The following is a 25,965-nucleotide window of genomic DNA, read 5'->3' on the forward strand; positions in this document are numbered from 1 at the left end:
GTAACTTAGTTCAGTTTTGCCCCAGCATAATGTACCCATGAGAAGAGACCTCACATAATAGCTAATGAAAAGTACACAATGGTGGGGTTTTTCTTGTTGTTTCACAGAGACAATGTAACCACAGCAACATGAGCAGAATGCATTTATGAAACAAATGCACATACTTCTGGCACCCTTATTTCTGTGTCATAATCTCAGCGCTCTCACATTCCACATCACTGTAAAAGCGACTGCTGTTAAGGTATGAAATCTTTAAGCCAAATCCCCATTTTGTGGCTGTAGTTCTACATCTGCCCCTGGTTTATTCCATTGATGTGCTGTCTGTATCAATTCCCACCGCATGTCTGTTGGCCGACTTATTCAGTGGCTGCTACTTGATGTTCTCTTGTTGTGTGTATAAAAAAGCCAAATCCGTGTGGAGATGACAGAGGGTGTAATCGCTGGCTATGTGAATCAACAATACAACTCTTAGAAGCTATTCAGAGTGGGGCCTGTCCTTGACCCTTAAGGAGCTTGTAATGTGGGCTTTTTTCCCACTCTTTGTATTTACCGGCAGAAATGAGGAGGGGGGACAGGGGTGGAAGGAGGACCAACCACTGAGTGAGGGCTTTTGCCCCTCCATGCCAGCAGCAGTCACACTGGGGGAGCTTTGCACACACACACACACGCCAAAATGCACACATGGGTCTCCTGGCGTGCACTCATTTCATTTGGAGGGAAGGGTGAAGGTTGGAGGGTGAGGAAGAGGGAGACAAGGGAGGGTATGGAGTGAACAGAGACAAGCCCCCTTCCCCACAACCCTTGCAAACCACGGCGGGGGGTCAATCTTAAAGGCTGCCCTGTCTCTCCACGGGAGGACGGGGTGGGCTGGGGGGCAGGGAGGCTCAATCTGCGGTCCTGCTGGTCAACACAGGGAGCTCCACGTTACCCAGCTATCCATGACAACCAGAGCGAGAGACAGGAGAGGGGAAGTCAGAGAGAGAGAGAGAGAAACAGAGAGAACATGGAAAAGCTCAGCTGCGGTCAGAGAGCGCTCAGTTGGAGCAGAGAGTGAAGAACAAAGCACCCAGTGATTTTCATTTTTTCCCCTCTTTGTCTGCTTTGCATTGTCCACAGACATGTCCCTCTTTTCTTTACTGGAAATAAAGGAGCTTTAAAGAAGACCCACAAACACAGGCCAGCACACATGCACGCACACACATATTCACATAAATGCACACACTTGTGTGGCTAATTGAATTATGTCTTTACAGTAAGTCGAATGACTTATTTTCACTGTGCCTTTCAATGTGAAAGCAGAAGAAAGGTTTTCTTTGAGGGCCACGGGCATATCCAAAGCACCGATATTTATTCCAAGGAAATGGCTCAGCAGAATTGAAACCTTTGATGAAGACCCGTGCTTTCGTAGACACATGAATGGATAGCAAGAGACATTTCATTTCATGAAGCCTCGATCCAAAGTGTGGAAAACGTCCCGCTCAGCCTAAACGAATAGGCTTAAAACCAATCCTGTCAGATACTGTTGTACACACATTAACCCACCACAAATAATTTAAGTGATAAAGCCTCACAAAAATGTAAGCACTTCAAATTGAAAACTGTCTGAAATCCACAAATACGGCACAAATCCTGTGAAGAAATGTTATGGTGCAAATGGACTGTTGAACGAATCCACGGATGCTTCTGGCAAGCTCATGTGTCTCTGTCTTTAAATATTGTGTTTCATGAGATATAATCCTGCAGAATATGTGCACCCTATGTCTACCCTGAGAGGATGGTGGGACAAGAGGGTGTTTAACAGTCACAGAAAAAGAAGGATATATCCAAAATGCTTCGAGCTGCAGAATTATGATGTTAAAGAATAGGCACGGCAAGAAGTAAAAAAAAAAAAAAAAGTTTGCAACATTTAATGGCATCAGAAGTTACTCAGTCTAAATTTGATCTTGCAGCTTAGTTCATTTAGATGAAGTCATTTTAAAAAAACTTAGAGGTTTATAAATTATGACCACATGTATATGTATATAGGCAAGACTGTACTTTGTTGCCATCGAACACCTGTTCAAAAATTTTACATTAATTTTTAACAAGGAGGCCAAAGAAAATGTAAGAAAATTAGTTTCCATCAGGTATCGCTTCACAAAGGAAGAGGACAGACTCAAATGAAAAGAGCACTGCTGTACTGTGGGTATGATTTGACAACTGGTTGCTGCACACAGTTAAATTATGTCATCACTATCTTGTTTCCTGTCAGCTTGGTGACATCACTCAATCACTGGTACTGATTAACCCTCGTGTTAGTAGTCAGAGTTACTTATTGCACATTTTAATCTATAAAACCTCTTCCACACTTCAATCCAACTCCACATTTTCCCTCTGTCTCCTCTCTCTCTAGTCTCAGAGTCCCTGTTGTAGTTGTGCCTGTTGGCCACAGCTGGGCGCTGTTGCCTAACTCTCTCCATGCCTCCCCTCTCTCTCTCCGTCAGCACAGCCTGCCTCTCTCCTGCCTCTCTGCCTCAGCCAACCCGGGCTGTGCCGAGCTGCTCCCTGCGGGATCAGAGCGCTCCCCCGCCGGGACCCTTCTCTCACATCCCCCTGCTGGGACGCGGCTACATTTCCAGCCAAGCACTGCCTGCCTTGGCTTTATTATGTGTGTCTACGCCGCAGCCCCGCCAGCAGAGGCAGGCAGAGGAGGAGGAGGGAGACTGGTAGCCAGAGTCAGGACAAAGAAAAAGCAGGGAGACAGAGGCTAGCGAAGGGTTAGACTGGTAGAAATATTAGGCTGCTATTAATACCGCCGTTAGGACATTGGGAAATATTAACAAAAAGAAAGCGTGGGTAGTAAAAGCAGCATTCCCCGTGGGGTGGAGATGCAGGGGAAGAGCGCAGTGTCCATGCCACCAGACCACCACCACCACTGCCTAGTATAGATTATCAGGACGGAACACAGAAGGCTGGTCGGTTCGGTTGGTTCCTGGAGGGAAAAGAAAAACAAAACAGACTGAAATAGTTTCGATAAACTAAAACAATCCCCGTCGAAGACGAAAGGAGCGCTGGGGAAGAAGCCACGGTTCATTTTGAAAACAATTTCCCAAACATTCTCCGCCGCCACTCATCACCTGGACCGTCACGTACCTCTGTGGTAACGCCACTTCGCACCCGAAGGTTGCCACTGTCACTTTTCCCTGATACAGCTCGGGACCTGCTCAGGTGTTCGCCACGCGCGTGGGTGGCAGCTCGCGCCCTGGTCCGTTAGTGCTGGAAGAAGTCGGAGCAGCACGAGCGCTCGGGCTTCACCGGAGAAGGCGAAACGCGTGCGGGGAAGAGAGAAGAAATTTAAAAAGCGCTGTCGGTGCCGCGGCAACGAAAGAGAAGGGACTACCAACGGGAAGTTCTCTCCCCCCCCCCGCCCGCTCGTTTATTCTACAGGTTGTGCGAGCCCTAGCGACAGCTGAGGAAGAAAACGCTTCAGAGGAGCCGAGTCTCGCCTCGAAGCCCCCCTTCACTCCCGGTGTGTTTGGTTTGTTGTCGTTGGACTAAGGGCCGCTTCTCACTCAGAGACTGAAGCTGCCGCATTGCAACAGGCGAAGAAGCAGCAGCGGAGTGCAGGAGGCAAGATAGCCGGACTGTGTCCGCCTGTATGGTTCACTGAAAACGCGGACCGGAACAAAAACAACTACAGAACGAAAGAAACACAAGAAAGCGGCTCGAGAGCAGAGATGTCGAGGCGAAAACAGGCCAAACCTCGCTCTGTTAAAGGTAAGAAACTGTTTATATGCTACTTTATGTCAAGGGGCACTACTTATTTGAGAGGAGAGGAGCCCCGCGACTAAAACAAGGACCACGATTTCACGGCCAACTCCGGTGCCTTCTGTTAAATAATTTAATTTAATTTCCACCCAAAAGGCTTGCAAAGAAGGCTGTGTGCAGTTGTACAACACAGGTGAAACGGTCACCTTAAAGATCAAACTTGTGTTTAGGCTCAATTTTGCTTTTGGTTCATTAAATGAATGGAATTAGCCACAACACTGTTAAAGTGAAAATAAGTAAATTTAACTAAAACCTTACTTTTACAAAGGCTTCCATCATTGTCCGAAATAAGATGAGAGCTACAGCTGAATTTCTCACATCCGTTGGGTTCAGGGTTTTCAATTAGCTGACAAACTGTCAGGTCAAGATGATCGCTGGTGCGTCATTTTCTGACGGTGGGACGTGCTTTCGGACCGACGTTGTGATTCACTTAATTAATGGGCCCGTATAATCCGGTTTATCTCTGTGTTTGAGGGTTTTATGAAGTCCAAAACTGCACGCTGCTGCTTTGTTTTAATATATTTGACTGTTTGACCCAAACCAAATCACTTGGACCTCGCTCTCCGTGTCCTTAGGGTCCCTCATGTTTATTTTCCTTACACCAAAATTGGCTTAATTTGCGCTCTTTTAAATATTTACATGCATTTTCAGTTTTCTCTTCTAGATTTAGCCTCCATCTAATTTTAAAACATATGCCCTGCAATACTGAGCACGCATGCAGTGCTGGAATTCAGTGTTTTATTTTCTAAAAGTTTGTCTTCATTCTGTGGGATGGATTGAAAGAAAAATCTGTATTAATTTTTGCAAAAGGAGGCCTCGATTTCCTCCATTATCATAAAAATGGTATTCATTGCTGTGCATGGGTGAGTGGGCATCATACATGGGGGCATGTGGTGTCCTTGGCCTCCGTGTTTCCTTTATGGGACCCAGATGGGCAACGGGATGAGCTGACCATGTGGTCGCCACCCCCTCCCCCATTTCCTCCACCATACAGAGCTTTCCTTTCTGGGACTGTCTAGGAAGCAAGTGGGTTTCTGACAGTGATTCGAACCGGGTGGTTAGTTTGATTAGCAGCATGACTTTCATTGACAGATTTGAGCCTCTCCTCCAGGTTCAGAGGATGAGCCTGTTTCATTTGAGGCAGGGTGAGATTAATTTGTCAATAGCAGGAGAGGTTACATACACCACACAGGACACTGACAGAGTGCGTGTTCCCTTGAGGGCTATGTTTCTGTTATTACAAGTAATATGCACAGAAAAACAATTTAGGACTGTTGTTTTTCATTCCATCCAGGGATGCAGGGTTTTCATATGGAAGAGGATGTGATTGTCACTGACAGCCTACAGATCCACAGCCTCCTCAGGAATCTACTCTAAATCCCCTTTCAGTTTTTAGTTGATGCATGCAGCGCATCTCTGTAGCTATAATACAGATTTAATCATCGAGGAATAACTGTGTGTCCAATAAAAATAATTCAATTCTGTGTTTTGTAAAGGAGGCGCTCCAAAACTGAAACTGGGTTTGACGTGTGTTTGTGAAGCATCCTGTAGAAAGGAGTAGGATGAAAATATTGCATTTTGGGTTTAAATATGACCCAGAGTCATTGCTACCACCACTGATTCCCATCTCCTTTATGGTTTTGTAGAGAACGTGCATTAAAATAGTATTAAAAGTCTTTAGAGCAGTTTACTCTGACATGGCAGTTTTTCTTATTAAATTGCTTGTTACTTGTTTATATTTTCTGTCTTTAAAAGTAAATTGCACTGCATTAAGTTCCAGCTGATTTTGATTTAATAACTCAGTGAAAGATTGGTAGAATATGGTTGTTATGGCCCCCTGTTGTGGTGTTGCTGATACTCAGCACAGTTTGTCAGTGAGCAGTTTATCCGCTGAATCTGTCCACTGCTGCTCCATCACTGCATTGTGTGTGTGTGTTATTATTCTTGCAAGATCTAAATTTTTTGTGTGTTTGCATGCATCATACACACGGAAGCAGCGTGTGTGTGTGTGTGTGTCGCTACGGCAGCCTGGTCTCAGCAGCTTGGATAACCAGAGCTTAGCTTTAGTCAGGCAGCCAAGCGAAGCAGAGCAAAGCAAAGCTGAGGCTGACGACCACCACTCTGTGTGTGTGTCTGTGTGCAGCAAAGGTAACATAGCCCTTGTAGTGTAGCTTGCATAAGCACCATGTGTTTTGTGTATGTGTACTCATTCATCTGTGTGTACATGCATGTTGCTATCTCCCCTCCACACCTTGCCCCACTGACAGCTTGGCAAGACCGGGCACTGGGGGAAGATGGAGAGAGGGATGGAGGAGAAAAGAGGGGGTGAAGGGTAAAAGGTAGAGGGAGGAAAGGTGTCTGGGTCCAGTGCAGTGGCACATAGCAGGTGAGTGGGCAAGAGGGAGGGAGCGATGGAGGCCAGGATGAGGTGAGCATCACCAAGGGGATTATCTGTGTTTTCATGTTCTTCTGTCTTTCACCTGCTTACCCAACTCTGACTGGCTGGCTGGCTTACGGGGTTACTGGCCAGCCAGGCATACCAAAACAATAACAAAGAAGGACAAAATCCACCTTATCCATCTCCTGCCAGCCACATGGTGGCTGTGCTAGCTGATGGGTGATAAATCAATCTTTTATTATCATAGTCATTTGTCAGAATTTATCTGAACAGAGAAAGCAAGACCATTACCCATTAGCCAGTTATGTTTTTTTGTTGTTTCAGTTGACATGTATGACTTTTTCTGACTGTCACATATTATAATGTGAAAAACCTAAAGGGTCAACATGTAGTTTAGATGATTGCAAATCTAACTGGGAAAGTCATGTTTTTATTAAAATGCCAGTAATGATATCAGTTCACTAAACGTTTTGTACAAATTACATTTATTGAACTGGTTTCTTTCACATAGAGTGTACCCATCTAATCAAACTGCATAGCAATAGAAAGATATATAGTCAGTACAACCATAAAAAACAGCAGTATTAGTCTTCATCTTCCTCTTCCTAGGATTTACTTGACCAGTCTTGCCTTTACAAGACTGGTGATTAGGCCTTGTTAGAAGTGAGGGGACTTGCCTAATTGCAGTTTGTTAATTGAACATGGGCTAAGGGTGTGACGATGGGCCATGAAACTCGCCGGCGGGGTGAGAGAAAAGGAGGCGCGAGCGTGTGGAAGAAATGAAAGAATGCAGCTTCGCTCTTATCAAAATATTATTTCAGTGGATTAATCCGTTTTTAATGTGTGTCTTTAGCGAGGCGAGGCAGCAAAAATCTCCTTCTCTTCTTCTCTGTCTGCTCCAGCAACCTCGCTATCCTATCTCTCTCCCTTTTCTCTCTCTCAGCTCTTAGCCCCTTGAGTCGCTCATGCATTATGTAGTGATGATTATTACTTAATTACACATTAATAAATCCGCTTCATTTGCAGGACATTAAACGGGAGTTGAGCGCATATGACAGGGAGATGGAGGAGAGCGGGAAGATTGGACGAGGTGGGGCGGGGGGAGAGAAATGGAGCACTTACTTTTTAGCATTTATTTGGTTTGTATAGAGTGTTGTTTGCAGTTGGTGGAGCCAAACGAGCACTTTGACCAAGAGGGAGAGAGGGGCAGGTTGAATTTGCTGTTGGCGTGTGCTGAGCTGAGCTGAGCCGAGCTGAGCCGAGCTCTTCTAGGCTAATGACATCTTTTCCACTTGATCTCCTCCTTTCTCTGTATCACTCTCTCTCTTCCTCTCTTTCCATTTCACCTCTTTACAACCCTTCTCATTTTCATCTGCCTTCCACCAGTGTGTGTAAACAGATCTTCAGTTACATTGTTATTGCCTGTATTCAGCTGACTGACATGATAATAACACTGTAGCTGGTATTTTTTGTGCTTCTCAATTTATGGCTGGACCCTCTTCTTCTTTTGCCAGCTCCCTTTAAGGGTTGCCACAGTGGCTCAATTGCCTCCATTGCACCCTATCCCAAGCATCCTGTTCTGTCACACCAACCTTCTGCGTGTCCTCCATCACTGTATCCATGTATCTTCTGTGGTCTTCCTCTTCTCCTCCTGCCTGGTAGCTCCATATTCATCATCTTTTGTCCAATATTATCCATCATCCTGCCTCTGCACATGTCCAAACCATCTGAGCCTTACCTCTCTAACTTGGTCTCATTTCTACTCCTGTCCACTCATTTCTAATTTTGTCCCTCCTGGACACTCCCCATGAAAATCTTACCATCTTCAACTCTGCCACCTCCAGCTCCGCCTCCTGTCTTTTTGTTAGCACCTTCATCTCCAATCCATACATCATAGCAAGCCTCACTATAAAATTCAATAAAAATGAAAGGTTCATCACCGTTTTCTCAGTGTTCTCTTCAGTGTAAGACCGGGAAAAGCTGCAAATCCACCCACTGGAGAATTTTGGAGCAGCAAATACTTGGCTTTTGTGCTTAAAAAAAATTACTTAAATAATTCATCATCAAAATGGTTTCACATTATGCTGATTGACTAATCACAGAATGGACTAATGATACATCTTGCTTCAATCACGCTAGTAGGGGATGCATAATAATTCCTGTAAGTACATGGCTTAAATGTAATAAGAAACTCTAGGATGGTAATTATTCATTGCCTGGAGTTAAAGTTATTGTCAATTAACTGCTCAAGACTTGAAATTAACAGCTGCCAACCCACCAAATGTGGGTAAAAGTGAATTGTGACTGGAAATGTCATTGAGTTGCAAGGCAGTATGGTAATTTCTGATTATGCTACTCCCACAAAGGCAAAATTAACACGCAACTATTGGTGCAAACAGCAGGTCATGTGTGCAGTGTAGTTTTAGCCAAAAGTTGACATTTTTTCCTGCATATTGGTTCTAAATATCTGTTGTGGTACTCATTTTCTACACCTTCCCGCTCCTTTCTCCTCGCTGTCACTGAGTTGACCTGCATTTTGCAGCTCATTACAGCCTTCTTTTATTCATCTTAAACCTCAGTGTTGTCAGAATCTTTCCCTGTGATATCAAAATTAATATTGAATATTTTTCAAGGTACTATATCAATGCCAGAAATTCAAATTTTATGACAACACTGTTCACTGACAGTAAGCACATTTTTTTTTTTTTGTTTAAAACCAGCATCGTCTCAATATCTGCCAGCAGTGTCAGTATGAAGGATTGTGTGGTGTGTGTATAATACAGCACAGTTATTCTCTCATTTCTCATCCGCTCTCACTTTCCTGTCTAGTTTTCTTTCTTCTCCTCCTCTCTTCCCATCTGGCTTTGACATTAGAGCAGTTTTAATGTTACTCTTTGGCAAAGCTCAGAGACTTTCATAAGGCGGCTGGCTCTCATAAAATTCAGACACCCTACACACGTGGGTTGAAAACAATCATGTTTTTTTCTTCTTCTTCTTCTTTTTGCAGGTACATCTCTTAGTATAAGTATTAGATGTGTGAGATCTGTTTACTTCGACTAAAAATGGACATTATTTTTTTTGTACTGTTATAAATAGCGTTAACAATAGCGCAATCAGTGTGTGTACAACCACACTGAGTAACTCCTGTATAAAAGCCTGTAGTGGCTTTGCATTAAGGCTTGCTGAACCATTAAATAGCTTTCAGAAAGCTTTGTTAAAAATTCCATTGACTGCTCAGCAGGGGTTGGATTTGAGTTTTTGGTAGTTGTTTTTTTTAATGGGACAAAACAAGCTAATGTAATTGGTGATTGGTGGAGCCCAGCAGTACCACGCATTGAATGTAATGGGCTCATGTTGATTTGCACTCAATTAGAATCAAATTACGACACAATTGAAAGCTCAGAGAGTAGAATATAAACAAGCAGAATATTCCTTTTTCATTACGGACAGAACAAAAGTGCAGGGTTAAATAATAAAAAAGTACTGATGGCTGAGTCCCTTTTAGCTGCTTCAGTTTTTGGGTCCTGTTAATGTGCATACTTGCTTACTCAGGACTATCTAGAGCACTTGAGTGGAACAGAGCTTAGTACACGTTACTGTAACCACTAATGTCACTAGAAGTAAACATGCTTATTTGTTGTCTACAAATACAGTCAAACTAATACTCTGGAGTTTGGCTGGATGTCATATAAAAGAACCTAAGGAAGGATATAAGGGTGCATTGATATTGGTATTTGCTGATATCGGTCTTATTGACCGGGTTATATCAGTAAATCAGGTGACATTTACAGATGATCCTGGCTTAATCTTCAGAAATGGTGTGATGAAGAGCTGAAAGATGTCTGTTTGGTTATTGATGTTCTTTGTTTCTATGTCTTAAAAGGGGAAATAAAGAACAAAATAGAATTAACACAACTATATCACTGCCATGCCAGAATTAGTGCACCCCTACCATCTTGATATAATATAATCCCGTACAGCAATTTTAAATGGAGAAATAACACATTGTCAAAGAGATGTTGCTTGATTAGTTGGTAGTTTTGTTACCATTGTAGTGTGCAGGCACACTCTACACATATTAACATTTCAGTTTTTCTGGTTACTGTGTTTACTGCATGGATTGTGTTGTTTCTCATGTTGGACCTTTGTTATATCAGTGTGTGTCTTTTACAATTCATGACACCTACAAGTTGTGTACAGCACTGAAGTGTGCCTTAGTGATTAATGACTTCAACGTTTTTGTTTGAAAAATAATGGATGAGAGAAGGTCATGTCATCTGGTAAGCTTGGTTAGGTTTTGTGTGTGTGTGTGTGTGTGTGTGTGCACGCGCGCACGTGTGTGAGTGTGTGTGCGTGAAGTCATCTGTGTGTCTAGAAACGGTGAAGTCCCTCAGTGAGGTGTGTGTATGCCAGTGACAACTCCTTATCAGCAGCCAGCCTGGTTTGGTTGGTTGTGAGTGTGTGTGTGTGTGTGTGTGTGTGTGTGTGTGTGTGTGTGTGTGTGTGAGAATGGGGCGTCATGGGCCAGGACCGTGCCATTGTAGCGGCTTAGCTAGCCTCGTTTATCAGCTGCGAACTCACTGGACCTTAACACACACCCACCCCTCTGGAGACACACACACACGCGTGCTTGTGTGTGTGTATGTGTCACAGTGTAGCTGAGCTTGGTGCATGCCTATGCCCTCAGCTTTTAAGAAGAGAAAGATGATGCTGGTGTGAATATACACATGCACATACACACACAGTCCAGACCTTTCTTGCCAAGCCTGTATCCCCCCACCACTAGATAGTCTCATAGGACTTGAACCCTTCTAAGTTTCCTACAAGTCTGTGTGTGCATGTGTGTTTAAGCTTCTTTTACAGTCTCTTATAGGCTCATTCTTTGTTCAGCACTGACTATTTTGCCTGCTCTGTTTTTCTGAAGGGTTTGCAGTGTTTGAATAGTCTTTTGTATTGTACTTTGTGTTGTCTTAGTTGGAGCTTATTGGTTATTTAAGTGGTGTAGCGACATAAGCTGAATTTCCTTATCAATCGATAGGCCCATTAGGCTTTTATGATATCTGTGAAGCATTATGAGGACCTGGCATAGGAGCAGGAATATTAACATTATCATTTCTCACAGAATTACACGCTCTCCTTACTTCGCTTATCAGTCCTCCTTGCCTTTCCTTCAGCATCCTTACCTCCTTCCTTTCCTCTCCTTTGCCTTCCAACAACCTCCCTCCCTCTGCGATCTCAACCCCCCCCCTCCTACTTCTTCGTATTCTGTACATTAAACATTAGTGGTGGGGGCAATTAGCAGTGCCCCTCTGCACACCTGGCTGATGCATAATATATTTATTGGGCTGCCTTTCCTCTTTCTCTTTCTGACACACAGACACACACATACACACACTGTTGTTGGAAGGATGACTTTTGGGGAACGAGGGGACTCATTGTGTGTGTGTGATTAAGCCTTGTGTCTCCAGGTCTGACCTTGCATAACCCTCTGAGATTGAGCTTTAGGACAGGTTAAAAGTCACATGTCAAGCCAGGCTTTTTTTTTGTTCTTAATTCTCATAGAGCTCTCTTACTTCATAGTGTCATTCATGCTTTTTGGAGATAGCGCTAAGGTTTCTATTTTTCTTAACATATATTATTCTTTAATACACAAACAATCCTCCATTTTTTTTTCTTGTGATGTGGTTTTTTTTTTCTTTAGCTAGCTTGCCTTTTGCCATTCGCACACTTATGTGTTGGTCTGTGGATGCACAGCCACACATGCACCCTGGACCCAGACTAATATGCATTGTCCTCAGAGCGTGGAGCCTTCAACAGAACAAGCTGCTTGTGTTGTGTTCCCTTTTTATTAAACACTCTGCTGGGCCTTTGTAGTGCACTCTACTATAGACCTACCAATGGTTCTTTTTAGTGCTGGAGTCTTCAGTTGGTTTTTCTAACTCCTTTCTATTCACCTCCCAGTCAAAAGGCAAGGGCGTCTTGCTGTGAGACTTACAATGGAGTGAGTGAGAGCAGGAGAAAGTGGAAGAGCGAGACAGCGAGGGTGAAAAAGACTCCATAATAACAAATACAGTAAAAAACGTTTTAAAAGAAAATGTTGTTTTTTTTTTTTTTTTTTGCTTTTGTAACTTAAAATTATAATCTTAGATAAGCCTAATTTTCTTTTCCACTTACTGTTTTTTTTTTTTTTAACTCCTGTCACTTGACAAATAGTTTTGGAAAATTCAGAGGTAACGGATAAGTACAAGCTTGAGATGAACTGAAAATTTCAATCCAGACTTGCAGAAGTTGGAGCTCATGTGCACAGCAAAGTCAGGGTGACTTTACTTGTATTGTGCTGAAAGATCTGCAGAGATCTTCTCTTGTATGTCTGGCCTCTAATAAAAGCTTTACGTCTGCATCATGACAGAATGAAATAGGCAGATTGCGTTGGAGGGAAACTGATACAGCAGAGAGAATAAGAGATTGCATGGTGAGATTGGTGTCAAGGTGTGTGTTGGTCAGTGCAGGCAAATTTTAAAAATGCAGAAGTATTGTCTGCCAAAGACTCGGAGTTGATAAGCAGTCTAGTTATTAGAACTCCTCCTTCTCTTCTCTTCTCTTCTCTTCTCTTCTCTTCTCTTCTCTTCTCTTCTCTTCTCTCCTCTCCTCTCCTCTGGAAAGTTGAAGATATTCTCCAAATATCTGTAAATGCATTTCTTGTTTAGTCATCTCAGCTTGCTAAACCATTAAATTTAATCTACCAGAGAACAATAACTGTGGTACTTCAGCTGAAATTACCTGCAGCTTTGTCCTTTAATTCACTTCTGTACAGTTCAGTTCAGTTCACTTCAGGTTTATTTATATTGTGCCAAATCACAACAACAGTTGCCTCAAAGCACTTTATACTGTAAGGTAAAGACCCTGCAATATTCTGGAGAAAAACCCCAACAATCAGTGCACTCTTTTTCAGAAGAAAGGTCTATCACATAAAGTCTTGCAGCAGTCTGAGCCTATAGCAACATAACTAAGGTCACCCAATTCAGCCCTAACTATAAGCTTTATCAAAAAGGAAAGTTTTAAGTCTACTCTTAAAACTATAGAGGGTGTCTTGTCTCCTGAACCTAAACTGGGAGCTGGTTCAACAGGAGAGGGGCCTGTTAGCAGAAGGCTCTACCTCCCATTCTACTTTCATAAAGTCTAAGAACCACAAATAAGCCTGCAGTGTGTGAGTGAAGTGCTCTATGGTACTATGATGTCTTTCAGATAAAGATACGCGCTTGTAAATGAGAAGATGGTGCACAGTGAAGAGAGACAGGAAAGTGGGGAGAGAGATATAGGGTTAGACACACAGGAAAGGGCCATAGGTTGGGCACAAACTTGGGCCACCCACACCACAGACGTGGCATACATGGTCGTCTGTTCATTAACTGAGCCACCCTGGTGCCCCATGTTTTCTAATAATATTGCCAGAGGGAAGTATGTATAAAGTAAAAAGAAATAGGCCCAGCACAAAACCCTGTGGAACTCCATGACTAACTTTCTTTTGAGAAGAAGGCTCCCATTTAGATACACAAATTGGAGTCTAGATATGATTCAAACCACTGGAGCGCATTTCCTTTAATACCAATGATCTATTCTAATCTCTGTAGTAAAATATTGAGATGAGTCGGCTGTCAGAGGCCATAAGATGATTATTTGAAACCTTCGGTAGTGCCATTTCTGTGGTATGATGAACTCTAAATTATGATTTAAATTCCTCAAATAGACCATTCCTCTGCAAATGATCAGTTAGCTGTTTGACAACTACTCTTTCACAATAAGAGAAGATTGGTTGGAGATTGGTCTGTAATTAGCTAAGACAACTGGATCCAGGCTTTTTAAGTAGTGGTTTAATTACAACCACCTTGAGCCTGTGGCACATATCCTATTGATATAGATAAATAAATCATATTTAAAATTGTAGCATTAATTAATTGTAAGCATTCTTTGAACAGTCTTGCAGGAATGGGGTATAATAGACATGATGATGATTTAGAGGAAGAAATTATTGTAGTTAGTTTGGAAAGCTCGATAGGAAATAGAGTCTAAATATCAGTAGTCATTAAAATCGCTGTACTCAATGATAAGTCTGTGGGACAGCGGTGAATATTTTTTTCTCCAATGTTTAAAATTTTATTTGTGAATAAATAAACCTTGAGGCTCTCTATAGCTGTGTTGTTGCCAGGGAATAGGAAGCTTTGGAGAGACTCATTGCTTTTCCACCCCTGGGATTTGGGAAAATTTTGCCCTGAAAAAACTCCTCCCTAAGTGGGTAGTGCTTTCTGAAATTTCTGAACCTTTGGAGGTGGAGCCTGAACCCCTCAACATATGTGATTGAGTGAGAACTTGGATCATTTTATTTCATCTGGTCCATTTAGTCATGTCTTGATCAATGTTCAGAATAGCTTGTAAAATAAGGTTTGCACACTGCCGCGTGGTTTCACAGAAAAATGTGTAATGGCAACTTTGGTCAACAGAAAAAAAAAAATCAAAAAAACAAACAAGGCTGTAAAATTGTGAGATGACATTTTTAAGGCCTATTCATGAGGACTTGTTACCCCGGCAGTCTAGTAAATGCAGAAGGGAGACTTGTAAGGTTAAATCTATCCGAATAGCAACCAAAAACAATATGAAACTAACTGAAAATGCAACAAAACAGAATGTGATCTACGCAGGACACAAACCCAATCTTCTGGGTGATGGGGCTGTATTTGACTCATGCCCTTCCACCACCTTCTCCTAGGTTTAACACAACATGCAAAGAGAAGGAAACATAACGGTAACACAAGACAGTAGAAAACAATCAGGCATTAAAACATTTACAAAGTTTTAGAGATTTGGAATCTCTTACATGCTTAATCTTTTTGCAGGGTTATCTGTACAAACTTTAACTTCTTAATAATTTTTCTTGAAGTAGTGCAGAACTATCAGGATGGACAGTTCTACTGTAAATTGTGACTTAAGATGGAACATCCATTTTTTTTTTTAACTATAGCAATAGTTGTGATTTGAAAATTAGTTTAAAGTCTAACTTATAGTTTTAATTTTGGCTGCAAAAATATTAAACTGAAAAAAAAGCAATCCTTAAAAAATGAGGTTCTTTCAAAAATGGAAAGTACATTTTATAAGATGCTTGATTATATGTCTACTCAAACAAACAAACAACCAGCCACGCTCCAAGCGCACACGCGCTGTGTGTGTATATTTTTCTTGTTACTCCCAGAAGGAGCGTGACTAGCGAGTTAATCTGTCCGCCAGCGATGCGGTATGACACAAAGCTGTTTATTTCCCTTCTCCTCTCTGTCTCTGTTTTCCTCCCTCTTTCTCTCTCTCTCACTCCCCCTGTAAAGCCTAATCAAGTTTGTATCAAGCTAAATAATGCCTTAGCGTGAAATTGGTGTCTTCAGTCAAAAAGCACTCCCGAGCCTGTACTACAAGAGAAGGCAATTATGTACCCCTCCACCCTCCAGCCCTGTCTTCTCTTATTGTCTTTGTAGTGTATGTGTGTGTGTGTGTGTGTGTGTATGTGTGTGTGTGTGTGTGTGTGTGAATATACATGAACTATACCTCATAATTTCTTTCATCTCCTCCTGACATCATTTAAGTTTGTTTGGAGCTCAGTCTTATCTCAGTGAACTCTCTACCTTTATATGACGTGTGTGTGTGTGTGTGTGTGTGTGTGTGTGTGTGTGTGTGTGTGTGTGTGTGTGTGTGTGTGTGTGTGTGTGTGTGTGTGTGTGTGTGTGTGTGTGTGTGTGTACGTACCAGTCTGTAATGGTGAGTGGAAGCTGCTGGGGAAACTTCTAGTTCAGTTATTTCTGGAGCCTTCCCTAGAGTCAGGGTACTCCAGAGGAATGCTTTCCCTCTCCTCCTCCTGCCCTCTCTTTCTCTTTCTGTCCTACTCCTTAGGTTTCCTTTCGCTGCCCTCCTTCACCTCTCGTCCTTCCTCACTAGTGCTTTCTTACTCACCTTTGTCTCACCTTTCCCTCTCTCACTTTCTTTTCCTTCTTTCTCCGCTGTGTTTTTATCCTCCTCTTTACATAGTTCTCCCTTTTACGCGTCACTTTCCTTCCCTTTCTCTTTCTTCCTGTACACGTCTCTCCTGCTATCGATTCCTCTTCCCGCCACATTCTCTCTGACAGACAGAAAAACAAATGTCAGATCAGAGAGGCTCTTTAATCTCAAGCTGTGTTGTTTGGCCCTGAACATCAGCTCTTTGCTTGTCTGTGTGTGTGCGCGCGTGTGTGTGAGTGAAAATGAGTGTTGTGCTCTCTTGTGTTGAGAGTGAATTTGTTGTGCTAATAGGGAGCCCTTAAAAGCCTTGTTATACAGATGAATTCATGCACATCGTGTTCATGTGTGAATTTTAACACAGGATAAAAAAATAAAATAAGAAGATCTTACACTTGAAGAACTCTGTTAGTTATGTTCTTCTGGATGTGTCTTACAACAGTATATATATATATATATATATATATATTTATTTTTACAGTAGCCCTTATTAATGCACAGATGACAGAAAGAAAGCGTGTGTGGTTATATTGTTTTAATATTTGGGATTTCTGGGATATTTGGAATGTTGCAGTGTGACTCATTTGGGCAACCGCTGGCTTGAGGGGCATTTACACAGGAAGTGATTCACTTGTTGTGCATCACTTTGTTGCTGATAGGTAGTCACTTAGTGACATGATTGCCTAGGTAACACAGTAACACATTTGCAGCCTTTCTATATGTCAATCAGTGATGTTTTCCACTCTCAATGCTTGTGAGTTCAATCGCTCACCTCGAAGTTGAAACAAAGTTTAACTTGGGACCCACCCCAGGTTAAACCACCGGTTACTTCGCCCGAAATCACCCGAAGTCACCCGAAGTCACCAAATGTCATTGACTTTCTGTGGTTTTTATGGTCACCGCATTGCTGTGAATTGCTTCCTGACCCAAACCTCAGATTAGCCTGGTGTTTCTGGGTTCTGGTCATAGTTTCAGATGTAGCCAGCGAATATCTGGGCAAATATTTTGATTTTCCTCCACCGCTTATTGTTTTAAAATGCAGCTAAATTTAAAAAAGCTGATGAAACGCATCAGTTATAGCTGTCGGATGCATTTTGGCAGATAGTATCACTCTTTTGCACTTGCTCCATATGGCCTGTTTACATGAATGCAACCGAAATGGCTCAGACTTGAACAGCCAGTAGAATTGGGACTACAAGCGGATGACAAGTAGAAACCAAAATGCTTCCAGTACCAAAAAACCTGCCTAATCCTACAGATTATACATATTCATATGCAGAATCTGTTGATAGAGATTACAATCACAGTGACTTTGTACCTAAAAAAAGAAAAGAGAGGTTGTTAATGACAAAACAGTGATGATGGGGACTTCTGTAAGTACAGAGGAAAGAATTGCAAGAAGAAATGATCACCGAAGCTTAGAGAATGTCAGAATCTATCAAACAAAATCAGATAGTAGAAACATTTTGGATTGAAAGAGAAGGAGAGAAGTACATGAGAGATGGACAGCAGGAAAAAAAAGAGACAACAGAAAGAGAAAGATAGAGAGGGCGATGGAGCTTGTCCGCCAGGCTTTGTGTGGTTGTTGTTCTTTCTCTCTGCCATCCATCTAAGCCCTCTGCTAACTCTGTCCCTTTACACACACTCTCACAAACAAAAGCATACATGTGCACACACACACACACACACACACACACACGCCGTCCCAAACCTCAGACTAGCATGGTGTTTCTGGCCAATGGCTCAGTGCTTGGGATGTGTGTCTGTGCGTGTTTATGTGTTTTAAGGCTGTTTTGTTCAGAATGCAGGCAGGCAGAGAGAGCAGTTTTACTGCTGATAAAAGTATTTGGTTAATCAGCTTCTGTCCCTGTCCCCTGACTAGTAGTGTTTGTGTGTGTGTGTGTGTGTGTGTGTGTGTGTGTGTGTGTGTGTGTGTGTGTGTGTGTGTTTGTGCGTGTGTGTTTGACACAGGCCATTGAAGTTTGGGGGACTCCCGAGGGGCGTGCTGGGGATGTAGATTGGCATCAGCCCTCGGCCAGTAGCGTCACCAAGTTGTTCCTGAGGGATATGGAGGGCAGCCAATGAGAGAGTCCTTCTGGTGCTATAGGGAAAATGATGGGAGTGTGGGGAAGAGTGGGGGCAAGGAAGTGAGTTGGAAAGGGGAAGTAAGAGTGGGAGAGGGAGGAGACAAGGGAGGGAGGGTTGGAGAAAAAAACGAGTGTCTGGGATGAGAAGGAGAGACGGACAGATAAAGAGAGAGAGAGGGAGAGAGTCAGATGACAATTACCCTCTTGACTTCTGTCCAGCACTAGTTGTCAATCAGCTTGCCCCTATGGGAAAAGAATTCGTCTATCATTGGCTAGACTGACCCACATCCCGCCTCTCTTGGCTGTCTGGCCAGTGCATGATTGGCCAGAGTGACCCGTTTGTCAGAGAGATCTGGGAACACCAGAGCCTTGGGCTGCTTTGGGAATAAATGGCCCTGATACTGTGCATGTGTTGTTTAGGAGGAAAAAAGACAAAGGATTTGCTTTGTGAGGCTGGAACGGCTTTCATGGGACAGAAGAGAAGGAGAAACAAAGATAGAAGGGAAGCAAGTTGGTATGTGGTAGGAGAGAGGAGATGCAGAGGGAAGTGAGGAAGAGAGATAAAGGAAAGGAGAGACAGAGGGACAGGAAAGAAATTTATAATGGGTGACGCAGTAAGAGGGAAAGAAAAGAGCATGAAGTAAGAGCACTCAAAAAAATCACTTAAGACAGGAAGGGGAGAGAGAATAGCAAAGAAAGGTGGTAGGAAAATATTGAACGAGTAAAGGTAGAATAGAAAAGTAAACATGAGAGGGAGGGGAAAAAGAAGATGCCAGTATAAGAGGAAAGATGGATGTAGAGAGAGGAGTGATGAGAGAGGAATTCTGCTTTGTGTTGTAGAAGTGTGTGTGTGTGTGTGTGTGTGTGTGTGCTTGTGGATAATTAATGACAACAACTGTGTAAATATTTGTTTATGACAAAATGATCATGATGCAGAGGCATAACTTCATTTTGCTGTTACTGATCTACTTAGCAGCTCTCCTCTCCTGCTCTCCTAATCTGAGATGTGCAAAACTGAAATACAGAAACACAGGCGCTCATTGTTTTATTTGAAGAACCGATAATAATGATCTTTGACTGACTGGGTGCGGATAGAGCAAAATGTGTATTAAACAAGTATACTTCACATTACTGCAATTTTAAATCTGCCTTCCAAACCCGTGTAAATATTTGCGGTGCACTACTAAATTAGACGCTACAGATGAAACTCACATTCCCGAGCTGTACAGCTGTTTGATCACCAAAAAAACCCAAAAAAGCACAGGAATGTCGAGCTTTTGTTTGCCACATAAACACATGTTTCTGAATATCCTAACTTGTTAGGAAGCTGGTGTCAGAGTGTGGAGTTGGGTACCCTTGAAGCAGTTGACCATTCAGCTACCACAACTGTAAATGTTTACTGAGGTTCCATGACCCAGACAATCTCAGCCTGTACAGACTAATCACAGTGTTAATGGTTTGTTGTCTAATGTCTGCATGTTTTTGACCTGGACACTCTGATATTGTGAAACTCTGTATTGCGTATGCATGTAGATGTGTGTATATTTTGTCACTGTGGACACCCTGGTATAATTGCATGCTTGACTGGCTAATGAACCGTGACAGCCCCATTATAATAGTCAGGAGAATTGTGTAGTTTTGTGCTGCCATTGTTGTAGTGTAGCAGCAGTTAGTGTTCATGTCTGCACTTGTATATGTGTTATGCATGTGTTTACATCTGATTACTTCTCAGGGCTGTGTAGTCTAATGTTAAGAGATTTTTTTGTTTGTTTGTTTGTTTGTTTGTCTCTGAGTTAAGATTAGGGTTTGTGTTGGCTTAGACCAGTCCAAGTGGTCCAGTCCAAGTCTCAAGTTCATCAGAACAATTCCAAATCAAATCTGTTACTCAAAACAAAACCAGGTCATGTCTCAAGTTTTATTAAGACAAATTCAAGGCAAAGGTCCAGTTAAATAAGACAAATCAGTGTGTATTCTCTAGTAAAGAAAAAGTCTGGAGTGTATTATACTCAGTACCCTTTTACCCTTTCCGGTTTTAAGGACTTATTTATGTGCAGTGGGGAGAGAATAGGGGGACTGATATGCAGGAAATAGTCTGAGGGTGGCCTCAAACCCAGGCCCCCGCATTAAGGACAGCCTATGGTATATGGGTCACCTGCTCAACCAGGTGAGATTTCTGCATCTACTGTATTTATTTATAACCCAATCTGTGGAAAGTACTCAGGCTGCCAAATCAAAGCAAATATTCTGTTTTTATAGTCATGCAGTCAAACAGGTGTTCTTATTTAAATTACTCCTTAGGTGTCCTTTCTTAAACACACATCTAACATTCACATAGACTCATAGACAAGGTGTCTCAGAGGTTAGCAGAAAAAACAGCAAAAGCAAAGCTGAATATTGTGTGTGTCTGTGTGTCTTTCTGTGTGTCTGTGTGTGTGTAGCTGCTCCAAGGATTCCCAGAAGCTTCCTTCTTGCATTGTGTCACACAAAACTCACCCATGTGTCGTGCTCCAGGAGGTTTCATTTGTGTTTTTGTTTCTGGAGTGTGTCGGATTGTTTGATCTTTAGTCATCTGCTGTCTCAGTCATTTTTGCCTTCTTGCCAGTGTATATTTTTGACTATGATCATGTTACTTGGTGATAGCATCTTAAATCAATATCACAATTAACTGGTACAAAATGACATGAACCTGTGCAAGATTCTCCCACTAATGATTCTCTGCACTTTTGTTAAAGGGAAGTTCTGCAAATAGCAGCGTCTTTGATGGAACTCATTTGCCAAAAATACAATTGTCATGAAAATAATGCATCTTCCTTTAAATTGATAACCTATAGCTATCAGGAGATTTTGTTACTGCCTGTAGGAAACTGGTAGTCACTGTGCCAATTGATGTTTATTTTTTCAAACTAGGATGTGCTGCAGGAAGAGGAGAGATGGAGCACTGCATATGTAAAGACATTAAATGGATGCATTGATAGCTACATTTTGAACTCCGCAGACACACATCACTCACCAAATATAATAATGTTCACATGGAGATCTGTTTGTAAGTGGGTATTTTCATTTTAATGATGCACCTATGCTACAGGTACACATATTTGCACATATTAACATGCACACTTCTACACACTCATATGCTTCTGCTCCCTCCTCTTGACTCGTACAGTATCTGTAAGCATTCCTAATCCTTCTCACAGAAATGCACACATACACCCCCTGACGACCCCCTGGTGTTTACAGGGTTCACAGTAACGGTGTGTTTGTCTCTGAGGGGGACAGAGGGAGGATATGGGAATCTAAATAAAGCTATGTGTGCTTGGCTAATGAAACACACTGTATTCCCCAGTCTCATCAGGAGAAATGGGCCTTTATCTGAGGCAAAGTTACCAGTAGGTCTTTTTATAACATCCCAAACTCTCCCAACTACCACAGGAACATGGTTTTGATTATGTCATCTTTTTGTGGTTTAAAAAAAAAAAATCTTGTCACAAGATCTGGGGAAGCCCAGCTCAGACAAAGTGAGGTCACAGCAGGTAACCTCGATTGTCAGAAACTTTACTTTACTTTATTACATTTAGCAGATGCCTTTATCCAAAGCGACTTACAATGAAACTAAAACCTTTGATTCAAATCTCTGCCTGTAAGTGGTAAAAGTCCCCCTATTCAAATAGGTTAAACACGAATCTCATCTTTCTCATGGTCTCACTTAAAGTCACTGAGATAGCAGTGTTTTTCAGGGTGCTGAGATGTGTGCTGTGATCTGACCCAGGCCATGTGGCATCAAGGTGATTTAGAGTTAAGACTGAAGAGTCCAAAATTTGAGAATATAACTGCATTTTTCCACCTCAGATTACCTTTATACAGTCATATAGAACTGTATTAATGAATCATGCAATCCACTAGATGGTTCAGTTAGGAGGTAATGCTATAGGAGATTTTGAGGTAGCTGTTTTATTAGCACAGAGGAAGTACTTTGTTTTCATTCTGGTTTTCTTCTCTCATAACCTCTCTCATATGTTTCTGTCTGCTGTCTTTGGCAGCCGTATTAGCTACGGTGGGAGGTTTCTATGTGTGCAGTGTTCTGTTCAGGCAAACATACAGTCTTCACGTCAGACTCCTGTGCATATGTCTGTGTGTGCATATGTGTTTATCCAGGGATCCATTAGTTTGCTAGCACTCTGTGGTCCACATCTGGCTCTAAGAGCCAGCTCCAGCCTCAGCAGCTTGAAGGGCTGTTGAAGACTTGATCCAAATGCTTGAGTCTTGCAGGCTTGTAATTTTTTTTTTTTTCTTAACTGAGATAAGCACTGAGGATAGCTGAAAGTAAACCCCATGGCTTCTGTTTTGAGATGGATTCCAGGCTGAATTTATGGACACAACTTAGTTCAGCAGAAGCTTTCTGACTTCACAAAACATACTAGACCCTACTAGAGCAAATGTTCTTGAGAATGAAAAATGTCATGCAGATTTGAGGACAGCACTTTGAGTTTGAGCCGCTGCTACACAGTGTTACAGCTTAGGCCTTCTCTGCTCAGTGTACCTCTGCATGTGGACATTTAGAGCAAAGTATGGGAAACAGAGATTTCATCTTTATCTCTTCGTACCATTTTTTTTTGCAGTTAATAGGGGGAGCTAAAGTTTGAGTTCATGCTCTGAAGAGATTGTGGTTTTTATATTAATTCTCACTCTGGGTACAGTTTTGGTGCAGCACTTCTGTTTTTTCCTGTTATAAAAGTAACAAAAAAGCCCCACACAATTCACTTTTATAATAATTTTCACTTTCATACAGACCAGCAGCTCAGGAACCTGTAGACATTTGGTGCTTATTTGTTAGATATTTTGATTTTCTTTTAAGAAGAACACATCACTGATTTATAATTTCATGCTTTGTTTTGAGCTTATGGCTCAGGTTTGATGTGAGGATGAGGTGGGTTGAGAGGGAGCTGATGAGGAGAGGTGTAAAGATCAGGAGGGGCGGAGGTCACTGGTGAGAGCAGGATGAGAACAAAACATTTTGAAGGATCAGAGACAGAGGTGAGTAAGTGAGAAGTGAGGCACAGTGTATTGGGGGTGGGGGGGTGGACAGGAAATCCCATTGTGTGGTGGCTCTAGCCATTTCCTGTTTGTGTGCCAGCTGTACTTCCCTCCTTCCTGTTGTACCCAGGAAGTCAGTATGACAATCCAGCTTTGATCAGTTATGTGTGCGAGTGTGTCAGAAAGATCTCAGGTCATTGTCGTTGTCAGTAGCTGCATGTTTTGTTAATTCCCTGGTCTGTTTTAAGGTTCAAGTTCAAGTACATGTGTTCCAGAGAGTAAACATGCTTAGAGACAAATGGTGTGAAAGACTCTACAGTGTTTGTCCTTAACTGCTCCCATACTTGGTGCAAAATAAGTGGTAAGGAGTTATCTTCAGCCTTTGGTCTCCCATAAGGTTGGCCATAAGCACATGGTGAAACATACACTATATTGCCAAAAGTATTTGCTTGTCTGTCTTCACATGCATATGAACTTCAGTGACATCCCATTCTTAATCCATAGGGTTTAATATGATGTTGACCCACCCTTTGCTTTCCACAAGGTTTAGGAGTGTGTTTCTGGGGATTTTTGACCATTCTTCCAGAAGTGCATTCGTGAGGTCATATGCTGATGTTGGATGAGAGGCCCTGGCTCGCAGTCTGTGCTCTAATTTATCCCAAACATGTTCTATCAGGTTGAGGTCAAGACTCTGTGCAGGCCAATCAAGTTCTTCCACACCAAACTCACTCATCCATGTCTTTATGGACCTTGCTTTGTGCACTGGTGCGCATTGATTTGCTTTGCATTGCACTTGGTGATGTAAGGCTTGGATGCAGCTGTTTGGCCATGGAAAACCATTCCATGAAGCTCTTAGCTCTGCACTATTCTTGAGGTAATCTGAAGGCCACATAAAGTTTCTACAGAAAGTTGGTGACCTCTGCGCACTATGCACCTCAGCATCTGCTGACCCTGCTTTGTCATTTTACATGGTCTACCACTTCGTGGCTGAGTAGCTGTCATTCCAAGTAACTTCCACTTTGTTATAATACCACTAACTGTGGAATATTTAGTAGTGAGGAAATTTTTGTTGCACAGGCGGCATCCTATCACGGTACAAGGCTGGAATCGACTGAGCTCCTGAGAGCGACCCATTCTTTCGCTAATGTTTGTAGAAGCAGTCTGCATGCCTAGGTGCTTGATTTTATACACCTGGGGCCATGGAACAACTGAATTCAGTGATTTGGATGGGTGAGTGAATAGTGAGTGAATAGTTTGGGAAATATAGTGTAAGTACACATGGTGGTTATTTACTTTCTCTCCAGGAGAGGAGAGAAAGTAAATAACTTTATGTTATAGCAAAAGATTAGTGGAGAAAACACAGATTTATAAACTTCCATCACTAAGAGAATTTTCATTGCTGTAGAGAAAGCTTGATGACAAGTTTTATTTACAATTGTGATATTTAAAATAAAACAATAAATACTGTTTTTACAATAAATATTGTAATATTTAATTGTGATTTGAATTGTTCCTCTGAGCTTCAGATCACCCACCCTTAATTAGCTGATTATCAAAATAGCTGCCAGTTAATCAATTAATTTTTGGTTTCTTGTCTCTGACCCTACAGTTAGCACCACAAATTATGGAGCATCTTTTTCTAGGCAGCATACAAAAAACTTAAAAAACACTATTTATTTGATTTTTATTTTCTTTGTTTCCATCCCTCTCATTTTCTATAGCTGTTGAAGAAGGGGAGTCTTCAGAGTGTGGAGGAACCTGGGATGGATCAACTGTTCAGACAGGTCAGTGTACAGAGACACACAAACACAAACAGACATTGTAAAAGAGCTCCAGCCAGTTGTCTGACATACAAGAGATGCACGGACCCAACTGTCTAAAAGCCTACTACAGTCATATCAAGAAGAAAAGCGAAATGACGGGAAGATTTAGTGAACACAAGAGAAGGATTGGGGGGGGGGGGTTGGGGGGGCTGTGAAAGTTCAGGTGAAGGAAAAACCACAAGAAAGAAGAGAAAGAAAACTGGAGCTAGAAAGAGCAGTCAGTCTCAAGAGCCAGGCTGAATGGAAAGAGATAATGTGGGGGGGCGAGAGAGAGATTTGTGTGCCTTTTCACGACTCTCCATGGTTTGGTAATTTCCTAGGAGGAAGACGAAGATGGTAGTTTTTTTTTCTTTTCTTGGGTTTTGTTTTTCCTTGTGGTTTCTCTAAACCAGCTTCTCATTTTCCGTGTATCCCTGCCCTCATCCATCTCCTCCTCACTCTCGTTTCCACACTGAGATGAAAATTTGAAGTTACCCTCGTTCACCCTTTTGCCTTGATAGGAAATGAAGACCAGAATCAGCTGTTATTCAAAGTTCATGTGAGACATGAATAATAATGCCGACTTTACACTTACTGTGCTTATAAAAGATGATGAATATTCATATTTAATATAGTAATATTTTTAATATTTATTTAGGCTATACTGAATGTTTTCAATTGTTAGTCTCAATCATTTTCCCACTGATTCAAGAGCATATACAGCTCAATTATCCCAAAAAATTATGGAAAAATTATGATCCCAATTATTTTGTTCAGTTATTGTAATATTGAATATTTAAAATGATTG

The 25,965-nt window shown here is 41.9% G+C and overlaps 1 protein-coding gene across 4 annotated transcripts in view; it reads left to right on the top strand.

Moving 5' to 3' along the window:
* Positions 1-2,937: 2,937 nt before the first annotated feature.
* The window catches only part of znf423 (zinc finger protein 423), a 141,067-nt gene continuing 118,039 nt past the window's right edge, over positions 2,938-25,965 (top strand). For 3 of the 4 annotated variants that reach the window (XM_030732007.1, XM_030732008.1, XM_030732010.1), the window contains exons 1-2: positions 2,938-3,756; positions 25,077-25,139. In XM_030732007.1, coding sequence (XP_030587867.1) covers positions 3,717-3,756; positions 25,077-25,139 — 103 coding nt within the window. In that variant the 5' untranslated portion in view covers positions 2,938-3,716. The remainder of the gene's footprint in view (positions 3,757-25,076; positions 25,140-25,965) is intronic. The other variant, XM_030732009.1, reaches the window with a different exon arrangement.

Source organism: Archocentrus centrarchus, chromosome 6 (assembly GCF_007364275.1).
Source record: "Archocentrus centrarchus isolate MPI-CPG fArcCen1 chromosome 6, fArcCen1, whole genome shotgun sequence".
Taxonomy (NCBI): Eukaryota; Metazoa; Chordata; class Actinopteri; order Cichliformes; family Cichlidae; genus Archocentrus; species Archocentrus centrarchus.